Genomic DNA, 12,828 nt, shown 5'->3' on the forward strand with positions numbered 1-12,828 from the left:
AATCACGTGATTTTTACCTTTTTGGGGGTTGGCCCCCCCCCCCCCCCCTGGCGCTCAAGGGGTGGGGGGGGGGGCAAATTTTCCTGAGTATGTTTATGCTGAAATATGTTATGCGCGGTTCACAAAGATGTTATGATACTTTTGCTGAGTTATTTCATCTTTTTAATAGAATGTTTTGAATAATAAAGAAACTTAATAGGCCTCAAAGGCAACTTTTTGTTAACCTTCTTCAAAATTTAGGCTTCTTTAGATCACAATAACGAGTGCTTCTTGAGGGAAAATCAATATGGTGTCCAAGATAACAAAATTAACATGCTTTCAGTCTACTTTGTTTGGGGTAGACCTATACCCATATTTTTAAAGACACTGATGGCTAAATAACTTAAAACGGACCTCCGTTTCCTGCATTGATTCGAAATTTTTACGATTGTAACACTGAGCAGGGGCGTACGGAGGGGGGGGGGGGGTTTGGGGGTTCAAACCCCCCCCCCCCTTTAGTATTTTTATGTGTGTAAACCCCCCTAAAAAAAACTAAAACCCCCCCCCCCTTTATTTTTTATTTTATTTATTTATTTTTTTTAAATAAAAAAAATAAATAAATAAATTATGCCCACGGCTAACGTAAAGTGACCTTACCCCCCCCCCCCCAACGAAAAAATGTCAAATTTTCAAATGTCAATACCAAAAAAAAAAAAAGTGTTTCCGCTTATTTGGGGTCGGAACTGTAATTTTGAAAGAAAACACTGATTGATGTAGCCGGCCATGAACTAAAGCGGCCCAATTTAAGCCCGGGGGGGGGGGGGGGGGGCTTGACTCAGATTTGTTTTGGCTGGTGGGTACGTGCGCCGCTCCAACCTCGAAACCCATTTTAAAGGTCATTTTGAGGGATTTTCTCGAAGTAAAAACCATTTTTCACAATTTTCGAAAAATCGGACCCATGTTTAGGCATATTTTTGTTAAAAATTGGACCCATGTTTTAGGATTTTATGTGAAAAAGTGACCCACTAGAGCGGCGGCACACCCCCGTATGTCTTAATGTGAGTAGGCCTACCCCCCCCCCCCCCCGGAATTTACGAGATATACAAAGCAAAATATACATAATATCCATTACAAGAATTAAAAAAAACATCAAATGTAAATCATTATGTCGTACAAAATATTAAAGATCACCATAATAGACCCGTTAAATTTATAGACAATTAAATTGAAGACAATTTTATATTGACTTCTTAATAATTTTCAATCATGTTTCTTTCTTTTTTTTTGGTTATGTTATTATAAAGTTATATTTTATACCAAATCTTAAGGTGATTTATCAATTTATCTTAATGTATTTGCTCGAATCTAAATTAAAAAAAATTGATTTGAAGGATTGAACCAACATGGAACATGTTATACTCATACAAACAAACGAGAGAGAGAGGGAGGGAGAGAGAGAGAGAGAGAGAGAGAGAGAGAGAGAGAGAGAAAGAGAAGATCAAATTTAAACAAAAATGTCAAACGACATTCGACCAGTAAAGGCTTTGGCCTTATTCGTGTATAGTAGCGTTAAATGAGCCCTTTTTTCTTCACACTAGTATATCCATGGTCATACATAAATAAATTGTTACACAGCTAGACTTATATGAGGACCTGGATAATGGATTATTAAGCCGTCACAATAGTTGATTTTCCCGAGTAATATTATGTTGTGATTTTGTGAAATACATCAAGGAAATTGTGCAATAATTACATTATTAATCACACAAGCAATAATTACTCGTTTTCAGCGTTATTTTATCATATAGGCCTACATGTACATGCAATTTTTATTTAAATTTCGGGGGACAAATTCTTATCCCAGAAAGGTTTAATTGCAAATCATCTTCATTTGAATTCTGCGAGGGAGCGTAGTGATCGAGAAGAAAGATTAACTCAGTGGCGGATCCAGGCCCCCCCCCCCGACCAAATTTTAAAAAATTGAAATCAGCCCCAATTCGCCCAAAATGTACTGGCAAACAGGGACGTTCCCCCCCCCCCCGGGAAGAAATTCCTGGATCCGCCCCTGTAACTACATACAGAGTATAGTACATGTCTATTTTTAGAAGGGGTAGTGAGCACTAATTTTACGAAAATCGTGCCGGCCGAAAATTCGCTCAGTGGGGGGAGGGGGCGGGGGGTAGTGAGCACTTTTTTTCTCCTTTTTTTGCCCTCGAAAATTTAAAAGGCCCCCCCCCCTTGAGCGCCAGGGGGGCCCATCTTAAAAAAAATATTAAAATTCACCTTTTTTGCCAGGGGGCGGGCCCCTCGACCCCCCTGGATCCGTCACTGCCCCCCCCCCCCCCCACCCCTTATCCCCTGTCAGTCTCTACAGACTGTTCTGAACAAAGCTAGCTGCGGTCATCAAAGAGGCCATTGCCTTTTGGCGTTCCATAATTTGTAGTCTGCAAATGAATCTGTGACGTGAGTGCGAATCTCATGTTGTGAGTCAGAGCTGGGTATGTTTGTTTAAATAATGTTTGCCTTTATCGTAGATTAATTTTATTTTTAGCGTATCAGTTCTAGTTTGAATGTTCAAATTATCATTGCTGACTGAACAGTGTGGCGCGAATGAATTCAATGATTGAGACTGAACGAGTGAAAGAGAGCGGAGTGTGTCCGAATTTGTACCCGGTTGTTGGCAGGGGCCCAACCGGAGCCTCGCTCGGCGCCGCGGCCACGGCGGGTGCAGTAGCCTCTTGTGTGTAGTGCATCGGGGAAGTTGACGCTCGTCTTTGCAAAGAAATGGTTTTGTGAATATTTGGCAGAAAAGTCGAGCGACAGCATCTAGATTTTGTAAAACGACCCCAGGTATCTAAAGGCTACTATAATGAATAAAAAAAAAATAAAAAAAAATAGAAATAGATCTAAAGTATAAAGGCTCAAATAAAGCTAATAAAAATTAAAGCTGCCTATTGTCTTAGTATTGAAGGCAACATGTTTTCACAAGAATAAGGCATACAACCTCCAGCCAAACCATTGTATACAAGTAATTCTTTGAATTTGAAATGTTTTGTTTTATTTTGAGGCTTATTTCTGTTTCACTTTTATTTCAGATAGAATGAGGATCAACGAAAGGACTTGTATCATCGGCACCAATGTGGTCTTGGTGCCGTACAAAGATTTTCATGTTCCCAGGTAAGAAACTAAAAAACCCTCATTAAAGTCATAGTTCGTCGAAAGACTAGTACAAGGTTAAATTATTACATGAACATTGGATGATTGGGTAGAAAATATATCTAAATTGTGAGAGAAGGTCTGTGAAAGTTCTTTTGAATGAATGATGAGAGATGGTTTAATAGTATAGTATTAATGACTGCTTTGAGAGAAATAGTTGTTTTATTACGCTCAAGGGAAGGTAAGAATTGTGCTATTACCCGAGGCGTGCCGAGGGGAATAGCCCAATTGTAACCTTCCCGAGAGCGTATAAAAACAACTATTTCTCGAATATTAAAGCAGTCATTAATACTTTTATATGCCAAAAAAAAATAGACTAAAAAATAAAAAATAAAAAATACTTTTTTTTTTTGTCGAAGATGAGATTCGAACTCTTGCGTACAAAAGGTGATGTATCTAAAGTCAGCGCCTCAGACCTCTCGGCCATCGCGCGATGTTAACATGCTTGGCAGCTTTATACAATATATACATTAGATGGATTGAAACCGGCTTCGCGTGTGATGAATGCTTCGCAAAAGCTCCATATACGGACTCTTCTTTTACTTTTGCAATGCATATTGGCACAAACTTAGATCAAGATCTATCGGCAGATGTTGTTTTTTGTTTTTGGAAGTTTATTTTCGTCTTCATGTCAACAATGCAAGATAAAATTGTCGGTAAGATCGATCGAGATTCAATTGTATTGAAATTACCGACCAATCCTTCGCACACATACGGTATCCTCCATCGCTCAAACCATTTTTTAACATGTAAACCTATGGGGTAACCATGGAGGCTGACCAACTATTTTTAATAACCATGGTTATTAAAAATATTGAAATGTTTTAAGCATGGTTACCGAGAATTTTACAGGAACAGTTGAAGTTTATGAATGCAATTCGACCAATCAGATGGCTGGATTTCTTAAGTGAGGTATATAACAATGAATATTTGTTTATTATTATGATGAGGTTTTGGAACCCTTACAAAAATGATCAAATATACTAAATCTTCACTGAACCTGAAAATCACTTATCTAGTACATAAATTTACCTGGTTACCATAAGATTAACTTCATGATTTCTCTTTTACATCATATGATGTTGCCTCCTTTCAATTATATAGATACCATGAATGGATGAAGTCAACCGAGTTGCAGGAACTAACCGCTTCAGAACCATTATCCCTTGAAGAGGAGTATGAGATGCAAAAGAGCTGGTTTCAGGATGAGAATAGTAAGGTTCATTGATTGTACAATACATGCTATGGTGGCAATTGTTCCAGGATGTCAATTCCGAATCTACTCAAATGCCTAAGTGCGCTATGCGCCAGCGATTGCTATGGAGTCCTTTTCCTAATCTAGTTGAATTCTAACCTGGATGCAACTCTATTTCTTTGTTCGTGATAACTACGCTCTCTCACAGAATATACTTTCAAATGAAGATGATCTGCAATTAAACCTTTTATATATCACATATAATTGGTTAAGAATTTTTACAAGAGATATTGTATATACATGTATATTCATGTTTATTCATGCTTAAATTTGATCTCTCTCTCTCTCTCTCTCTCTCCCTCTCCCTCTCTCTGTCTTTCCCTCTCTCAGAATGTACATTCATCATGCTGGACAAGGGCAAATGGGCATCAAGTACCGATGAGATTGGTAAGCACATTCTGTGAATCGGACCACGATTGATTTATCTCTGGAAAGCTAAGAATGAAATTACTCTGATAGGGAAGCAATGTATGTGGAAAGATTGCTTCAGTTAAGAAAATCTGAAGACTTGACCGTGGACCACAACTCAAGGCAGTGGAAATTTATAATGGAATGAAGAGGAATTAGAAAGAGCTCTGGAACAATTGGAAATAACATTCATGAAAATATTGCCCTGAGGAAAATCTCACTATTTCTGACATCAATTTTACATACTCTGCAAATAAAGACATTCCCAAGCTCAATTTTGTACTAAAGTTCAACTGATATCTCATGATATTTTCCATCAGAAAGCATGTGTGGGGATGTGAATCTGTTCTTCAATGATCCAGACGAGCCCTCTATAGCTGAGATTGAGATAATGGTGGCAGGCAAGTACAAACAAAAAATTAAAGTTATACAATTTGAAGATCTCTAAATTATTGTTAAAATTTTGTTTACAGAATTTTCAAAATGTCTTCATTCTTGAGTTTGAATGCCTATCTGCACTAGTTTGGCCAGGAGGGATTATACCTCCTTGTAAGGTTGCTGACAGCTCTCAATTAACATAAGAAAAAGGGGATCATGGGGAACCTAATGGGGAATCAACGGTACCAATAATGCATTGTTGGCTATATAGAGGGCGCAAGTAGCTACAAGTAGTGCAGGCCCGCTTTAATGAAAAAAAATATTTATTGAGTATATACATTGAACAGGAAGACAACAAAATTGGTGTTATCTTATGTCAAAACAAAAGTGAATCATAGAGTTGGTTGCTGTAGTAAACTGGATTTATATTATCCTCAATTAAGGTTAAGCCATCGCCCTTTTGGTGTTCCATATTATAATGCACACTACAATATGCATCGTTCAAGTCATTTTGAGGCTTTAGAATGTCTTCGTTTTTGTATATCCAGAATCATCCAGTCGTGGAAAGGGGTTCGGCAAGGAGGCACTTCTCATCATGATGCACTATGGTGAGGATACAATTGAAGATTTCTTCCACTGGGGCATTTTGTTCTGTTTTTGTAGCTGACAAGGGGAGGGGAAGGGGGCATACAAGTCATAAGTCTCAACATTTCTGTATATTATCCCATAACACCTGCCATAAGATGTTGATATGTAGAATAAACTTTTAGCTTTTTTTTAATCCAGAATTTGTTTATAAATGATTGAATCCCGGAATATCATATCCATGTGCACTTTTGTAAACTAAATGGAACACTATTAATTCAGTGTTATGGGCAGATAAGGCTGTCAGAAGGTGGAGAACAATGGGGACATCAGAGCCTTTGCTTACCCCTCTTGTTTACTCTACAAAGGCAGTCCTCATAATGGGAGGGAGGAGCATACCCTTCCCACATCCTCTGCTCCCCTGCAACATGTCACCCCCTTTTTAGAACCCGTTGATACCCCTGTACATTGTAGATGGACAATGGCAAACATCGAATGTAGATAGGCCCTCCGGCTGCAGTAAATTTATAATTAAATATTCTATATTCAATCAAAAGAGAAAAATCAGGACTTGTTAGAGACAGCGCTTTATTTAGTTAGACGTCCATTTTGTTTGTGTTTTAGGTATGGATTCCTTGAAGGTATCTAGATATGTTGCAAAGATCGGAGAGAAGAACAAGGTCAGTCTTGGGCTCTTCAAAAAACTAGGATTTCAGGAGGTAAGTGTGTCGCAAAATTACTCTAACAACCATGTAATTCACTGTTTCTTCCACTGAATAATTGCTACAATGCACTAGATGTTAACGTAAACGCTAATTAAATGATTGCTTTAAAGTGGAGATATCACCAGGCGTTTATTTTTCTTAATTCACATTTTTTCTGGTGATCAACTGGCTTAGGTGAGGTAAAATAGTGTGATGAGGTCAAATTATCAAACAGCAATGATCCTTGTCACCAGTTTTTAAGACAAGTAATGCAGTTGTGTTTAGGCGCTAGTGAAATAACCCACCCTTGGTACGTTTTGTACTGTTGGTACCTTCAAATTACCGGTTTGTCGGTTTGTGTTTCGGACTGATCAAAGTTACAGCTTATGTGGATAATTCTTACAAACTCCCTTGCTATTTTATATCTATATTATGTGTATGCCATTTTGGGTAAATTTTGTTTTAATTGTTAGAATAGGTTGTAAGCTGACACAGGTTAAAACCTTTGTACAAAACATTTACAGTTGGGATTTAAAAAAAAAAGATATTGCCTATACTTTTGGGATTTGAATATTCTTTATAGCTGTTGATATCATGGTACATATTATATCAAAATGAAATCAGAAAAAAGAAGCATAATTACCAAATATGTTGAAATCTTGTTTGTTATTTGTATTCATAAACTTAGTTTTACTGCAGGTTTTTTTTTTGCCCTTGTTATTTTGTAAAAACACTTGTACAATTGCACACTTGCACAATTATCTACTGAAAGTTGGTGCCAAAATTTAGTTAATTTCCTTCTCTACATTTTCTTTCACCACCAGACTTCTGTCAGCAAAGTTTTTCAAGAGGTGACCCTTGAACTTGAGGTCAAAGGTCAATTCCAGGACTGGCTGAGGGAACAGATGAGTCACTTACAGATTGTGCAGTACACCCCTAATAGATGACATATGAGTAGAATTTGTTCTTCTTCAAGAGGTGACCCTTGAACTTGAGGTCAAAGGTCAATTCCAGGACTTGCTGAGGGAACAGATGATTCACTTGCAGATTGTGGAGTACGCCTCAAATCGATGACAATGGAAGAATTTTTTTTTTTTCAAGAGGTGACCCTTGAACTTGAGGTCAAAGGTCAATTACAGGACTGGCTGATTGGAGTACACCTGAAATAGATGACATAAGAGTCATAGTTCAAAAATAAGTTTTTAAATTGTGACCTTGAAGCTCGTAGAGAAGATCCAGGCATATAACTTTGTCGTTGGATGGACAGTACATGAGTAGGTGTATGCCCTGGATTGATGATGTTAAGTTCTAGAACTTGATAAGAACTCAAATGATATCAGATTATGCTTTAATATTGTTAACTGGATTCATGTAGCGCTATGTAATACTGTCTCTTAGGACTTTACAGATATTATTACCCCTGTCATCGGACATCGGGCATCTCTTCACTTCCTGGGGAATATTCCTACTAACTTCTTTTTTGTTGCATTAACAGTAATAGTATTGAAAAAAAGAAGAGTATGTTTTATTTTTAAATGTGTATGTGATATAATTCAATTGAAACAGTTTTCAAACTTGGAAACAGTTTTTATATAAGAACAATTTTGAAACTAATCTTTTTTAATATTATAAATTTTTACAACTTACACCATGGAAACCTCTTTTATAAATATTCCTATCTGCCGTTTTTCATGAGGTAATATGTAAAAATGTTCTACACAAAATCAAGATTCTACAGATTCTGGCCAATCTGATAGACATATCAATCATTTTGGATATATATGCAAGTAATAAAAACCCTAATAGTTTTATATTTTCAATGGTATTTTGGGTGCTATTAATACTTCTGTACATTCAGACATTTTAACTTTACATAATTGTAGTTTTGTAAGGTGTTTGGCTATTCATGTCCATGGGTGTCGATCCCGGGGGGATGGGGGGGGGGGGATATATCCCCCCCAATATTTCAGGTGGGGGGGATGGCCTGTACCATCATCCCCCCCTAATAATTCACCCTCAAAAAAAAAAAATTAAGAGAAAAATTAGTGATGAGAGTAGTTAATGTTTTTATGTTGTTTCCGTTCACCCTTTTTAAAATTCACGTCATTGTATCTTTATTGGTGTTTTTTCACTCATTTTATTTCTTGATATTCCCTAAAACATTTTTCATTTTTGGAGAAAGATTATTATGTCACAATTTATTTTTGTTTTATTGAAAAGTTGATGTAGGCCTATGTCACTTGCGTTCTGGTGGGGGGGCCTCCCCCCCCCCCAAAAAAAACGAATCGTCTTCTTTCTCTAACAATTTAGCGAAACGGCAAAGCTTCCGCGCTTTGCGCTGGATGGGCGAAAATGAATACAGACAAGGATTAAGAGTAATAATTTATTGAAACGTCAAAGCTTTCGCGCTTTGCGCGGGAGGGCGGAGGGAATTGCACTCAGACAAGGACACAAAGAATCGTCTTCTTTCTCTAATAATTTAATGAAACGTCAAAGCTCTGCGCTTCGCGGGGCTTGGGGAGGGGGGTGCATCCCGCCACACGCTTCTACCTCTTGGTTGCTTTGATCCATTGCCGAAAATATTTTGGCACCTATCATCCCCCCCAACCACGGATACAAATCGACACCCTTGTTCATGTCACAATTATTTTGTGAATTACTCTTCAATAATAGGCACTAATAGTATACGTTTGTATTTGTTTCCGAAATCCGCATAAGGGTGCAAAATTTAGGGTACAACTTTTACACCCCTTGATGTTCAGTCTGGCCCTTGTTCTTCCTGGTTGCCAGTTTGCAGCCATTGGGAGCTGCTGTTGTACCAATTTTGATGCAAATTTGAACATTTGAACATGTTTAATATACCAGATGTGCAATAAAATCACAGAACATGGAATCAGAGGCAGTGTTCCAGTATTTTGTTTGTCTGTCACTTATATAATCATGATCACTCTGTGCACTGTGAAATCTCAAATGGTTTCAACTATACTAGGTTGTGTTCATGCATTTTCAAAGCCAGAATCACAAACATGAATCATGACTAAAAACAATGATTTGAAACACGTTTTTTTGCAGGACTGTCGGCGATAAAGCCCCAACAAATTTAATGGCAAAATTTCACTTAAATTGTATCATAATGTGATAGAGGATCTTATTTAAGACCATTTCTGCAAGGATTTTTTTGTTTTTTAATGTGTTTGAAGTCGAATATTGATGAAAAAATACAACATTTAGATTTTCTGCATACAACAGGAAACCCAAATTATGTATTCTTTTATCAATATTTGTCTTCAACCACTTATTCCGCAGTTTGACCTAGGAAGTAAAGGTCAACTTTGGCATTATTATTAAGTTTCCTGTTTAACAATAGGGTAGCATGGGACCATTTCAGTTTTTCAATAGACTAGACTAGCACACTTATTCTGGAGACGTTGGAGACTGCCCAAATCCTGCTTAACCATAGTTTCTTTTATGTGTTTTTCTATATTTTTTCCTTCCACCTTTTCTCCTATTATCCTTTTGTATTTCTCTTCCCTAGCTTTCCATCCTTTCTTATATTATTCAGTTGCTATTACTCTTTATCATTCCTTCTGTTATTCTTTGTTTGCATCCTTCTGTCATCTATTCCTCATATATTTCTATATCTTCCTCCTTTCTATATTTTTTCTTTAGCTGGTAATGCTAAAGTTCAGTATTTGAAAATGGAATATCTCCTGGGTCGGTTCCTTCGCTCTCTTGCATAAAATGCTATAAATAATGATTACAATAAATAATTATATGACCTAATACGTGCAGGGTCGGCGATTCATTCAACGCCTCTCCTAGAAAAAAATTATTGAAGGGTTCCTTCTTCCTATATTCATCCGCCCGCGAAATTTAGAAGAAAAAAAAATCACCAACAATATGTAAACATGCCTAAAGGGGGATCCCCGTTCGCGTTGCGCTCGATCAAATATGTGTGATCGCGATATACGATACTAGCCAGCGGTGTTCATGTTAATCGCGAAAGGAAATTCAAGTAAAAGAATCAAACTTTGGCTACCACAACGCAGAGATGAGGTTGATATACCACAGGAAGGCCTAGACCTCTACCCCAATTACCCAATTTCAACTAGATATGAGTATCAACAAATTGCCGTGTAGTTGAATGAGTGAACAGAATTCTCACTCGAAGTCTAAATTCCAGTCTCAACCAAGAAGACGCAAGACCACGCCCATGCAGCACCAGGGATCTGACCGCCTTCAAGCGTCGTGAGTCTACCGCCGCGTCGCGTCTAGATCTGCACGGTATGGTAAATATAGTTTGGCACACTGCGGCCTCGACCTCCAGCACAAAATATCACTTGCCTGGCCATCATTCATTTCATGAGTTTGGTTTTACTAAGAGAAGTGCTAGCGATACATCGTCATCGTTACCTTAAATACCCCCGGTCCCAGAATCAGATTGATAATAACGTTTTGTAGAATTTCACTTGAAAGAAGGATAGCCTAGATCTAGACTAGATCTAGAGAACTAAAGTTAGATCTACGAAGAAGAAGGAATACAATATTAAAATAAGAGGAGAATAGGAGGAGAAAAGAAGGAGGGGGAGGAAGAAGAAATGTCATCATTAACATTTACGCCTCGATCCGTCTTAATTATTCTACACATTATGTTACATAACCCATGCAGATTCATCCAAATTTAGCCTAGATCTAGATCTAGACTAGAGTCTAGGCTTGACTTGACTTAAAATGTTAACTTTTTGACAAAGTCTAAGACTAGACTCTAGGTCTAAACTAGAATCTACATCTAACGTAAATTAACAATAACAGAGAACTGGGATTTTTCTTGAGAAAGGGATGTTGTATAAATCAGACTCTTGCTTCTTTTATGATTTAATACAGATCAAGGAGCCAGTCTGATTGACTGGATTCATCTTCATCGGTCTATCTCACAGCTGTTTGTGAGCAACTGAGGCGGGAAAATCCAGTCTTGGGCTCTGAATAATTCTGCTCTGAATCAAGACCAGGAATTGGTTCCTGTCTACGCTTACATGTAGCTCCAAGTCGCCACAGCGTTCGCTCTGTGTACCCAAGACCATGTCTTACCGCATTGATCTGAAACCTAAACAAACTAAGCAGGTGTGGACACCTCTCAAGAAACCACCCCATCCTGGATCTGTTCATATACTGTCGGATGATGCCCTCCTTGTTTTGGCTGCTCTCAGAGAGGCTCACTGGAAGAAGATTGAGGATCAGCAAAGGAGATGTCAAAGGTCAACAGGTCAGTATTTTCAATTTACAGTTTGTTACTTTATTAATATCAACGGGAGGAGACCATGATCATTGTTTAATATTATGAGAGGGGATTAAGACCTTAGTTTAATCATATTGGCCCGAATTCACAAAGCAAGGTTTGAGCTCAAACCTCCTTTTGTTTCGCTAAACCTCCTTTTGTTCTTTACAAACCAGGTTTGTAAAAAACGCGTCATATGACGTACGAAAACCAAGGTTTGTCGACAAACCTCCTTTGTGAATTCAGGCCTAAAAGTTTGAAAAAATGCAGTTTTACCAAGGGAGCTATTTTTACATTTCATGAAAAATTAAATTAAACAAAGAGATACAAATTTTTAAATGTGAAACAATTTGAAACAGTAAAGAAATCCCAGTTTAATAAAGTTATATCAATGCTGCCTTAAGAAGCTATATTTTAGATTAATGTCAATTATAATAATGTCTCACTTTAAAAAAACAGAAACTTTCATGTATGCTGGTATATTAAATGTTTGCAACAATTGTGAGTGGTTCAGATTTATTACAATACATACACAAATACAAAGCTAAATTGTTGTGGTTTGTGAAAGTTTCTTGCTGTGATAGTGGTCATCCAAATCCAAATCACAAAAGTTTCATGTTGCAAAAGTTAAATTATTACGGTTATAGTTTCAATTAAATCTACGCCAGCATGGCATGGGTGGTTACTGTATTAATACTAAAGGAATTCTGAATGAAAGAATTTGGTAGTCACAAGATTGATAGGTAGAGGTAAGTTACATGTATTTAGGCTTACCATTATATTCCAACCCTGGCTTAGAGTTCCATAAGTACAAGCATGTTTCACTTTGTTTTCTTGTCCGACAGATCACGGAAGGAGCTACTACACTCAGATATATGCGCAGAGTTTTAAGATTGAAAGAGTTGATGCTTGTCTAGAAGATAGACCCAATCTAGACACACAGATGGTTCCAGGACCAAGAACTGTAAGCCAAGTTTATTCATCACAACCACATGGGCAACTTGAAAACTTTGACAGTAATTCTGGAA

The 12,828-nt window shown here is 37.5% G+C and overlaps 1 protein-coding gene across 1 annotated transcript; it reads left to right on the plus strand.

The window, feature by feature from the left end:
* Window positions 1-2,423: 2,423 nt before the first annotated feature.
* Window positions 2,424-11,480, plus strand: LOC115918668 (N-acetyltransferase 9-like protein). Its single transcript, XM_030986417.1, has 10 exons — window positions 2,424-2,477; window positions 3,075-3,156; window positions 4,300-4,409; window positions 4,781-4,837; window positions 5,179-5,259; window positions 5,785-5,844; window positions 6,446-6,540; window positions 7,350-7,453; window positions 10,709-10,809; window positions 11,410-11,480. The coding sequence occupies exons 2-10, from the start codon at window positions 3,080-3,082 to the stop codon at window positions 11,478-11,480; spliced, it is 756 nt and encodes a 251-aa protein (XP_030842277.1). The 5' UTR covers window positions 2,424-2,477; window positions 3,075-3,079.
* Window positions 11,481-12,828: the final 1,348 nt, after the last annotated feature.

This window comes from Strongylocentrotus purpuratus, unplaced genomic scaffold, assembly GCF_000002235.5.
Source record: "Strongylocentrotus purpuratus isolate Spur 01 unplaced genomic scaffold, Spur_5.0 spur5_scaffold_15, whole genome shotgun sequence".
Classification (NCBI taxonomy): Eukaryota; Metazoa; Echinodermata; class Echinoidea; order Camarodonta; family Strongylocentrotidae; genus Strongylocentrotus; species Strongylocentrotus purpuratus.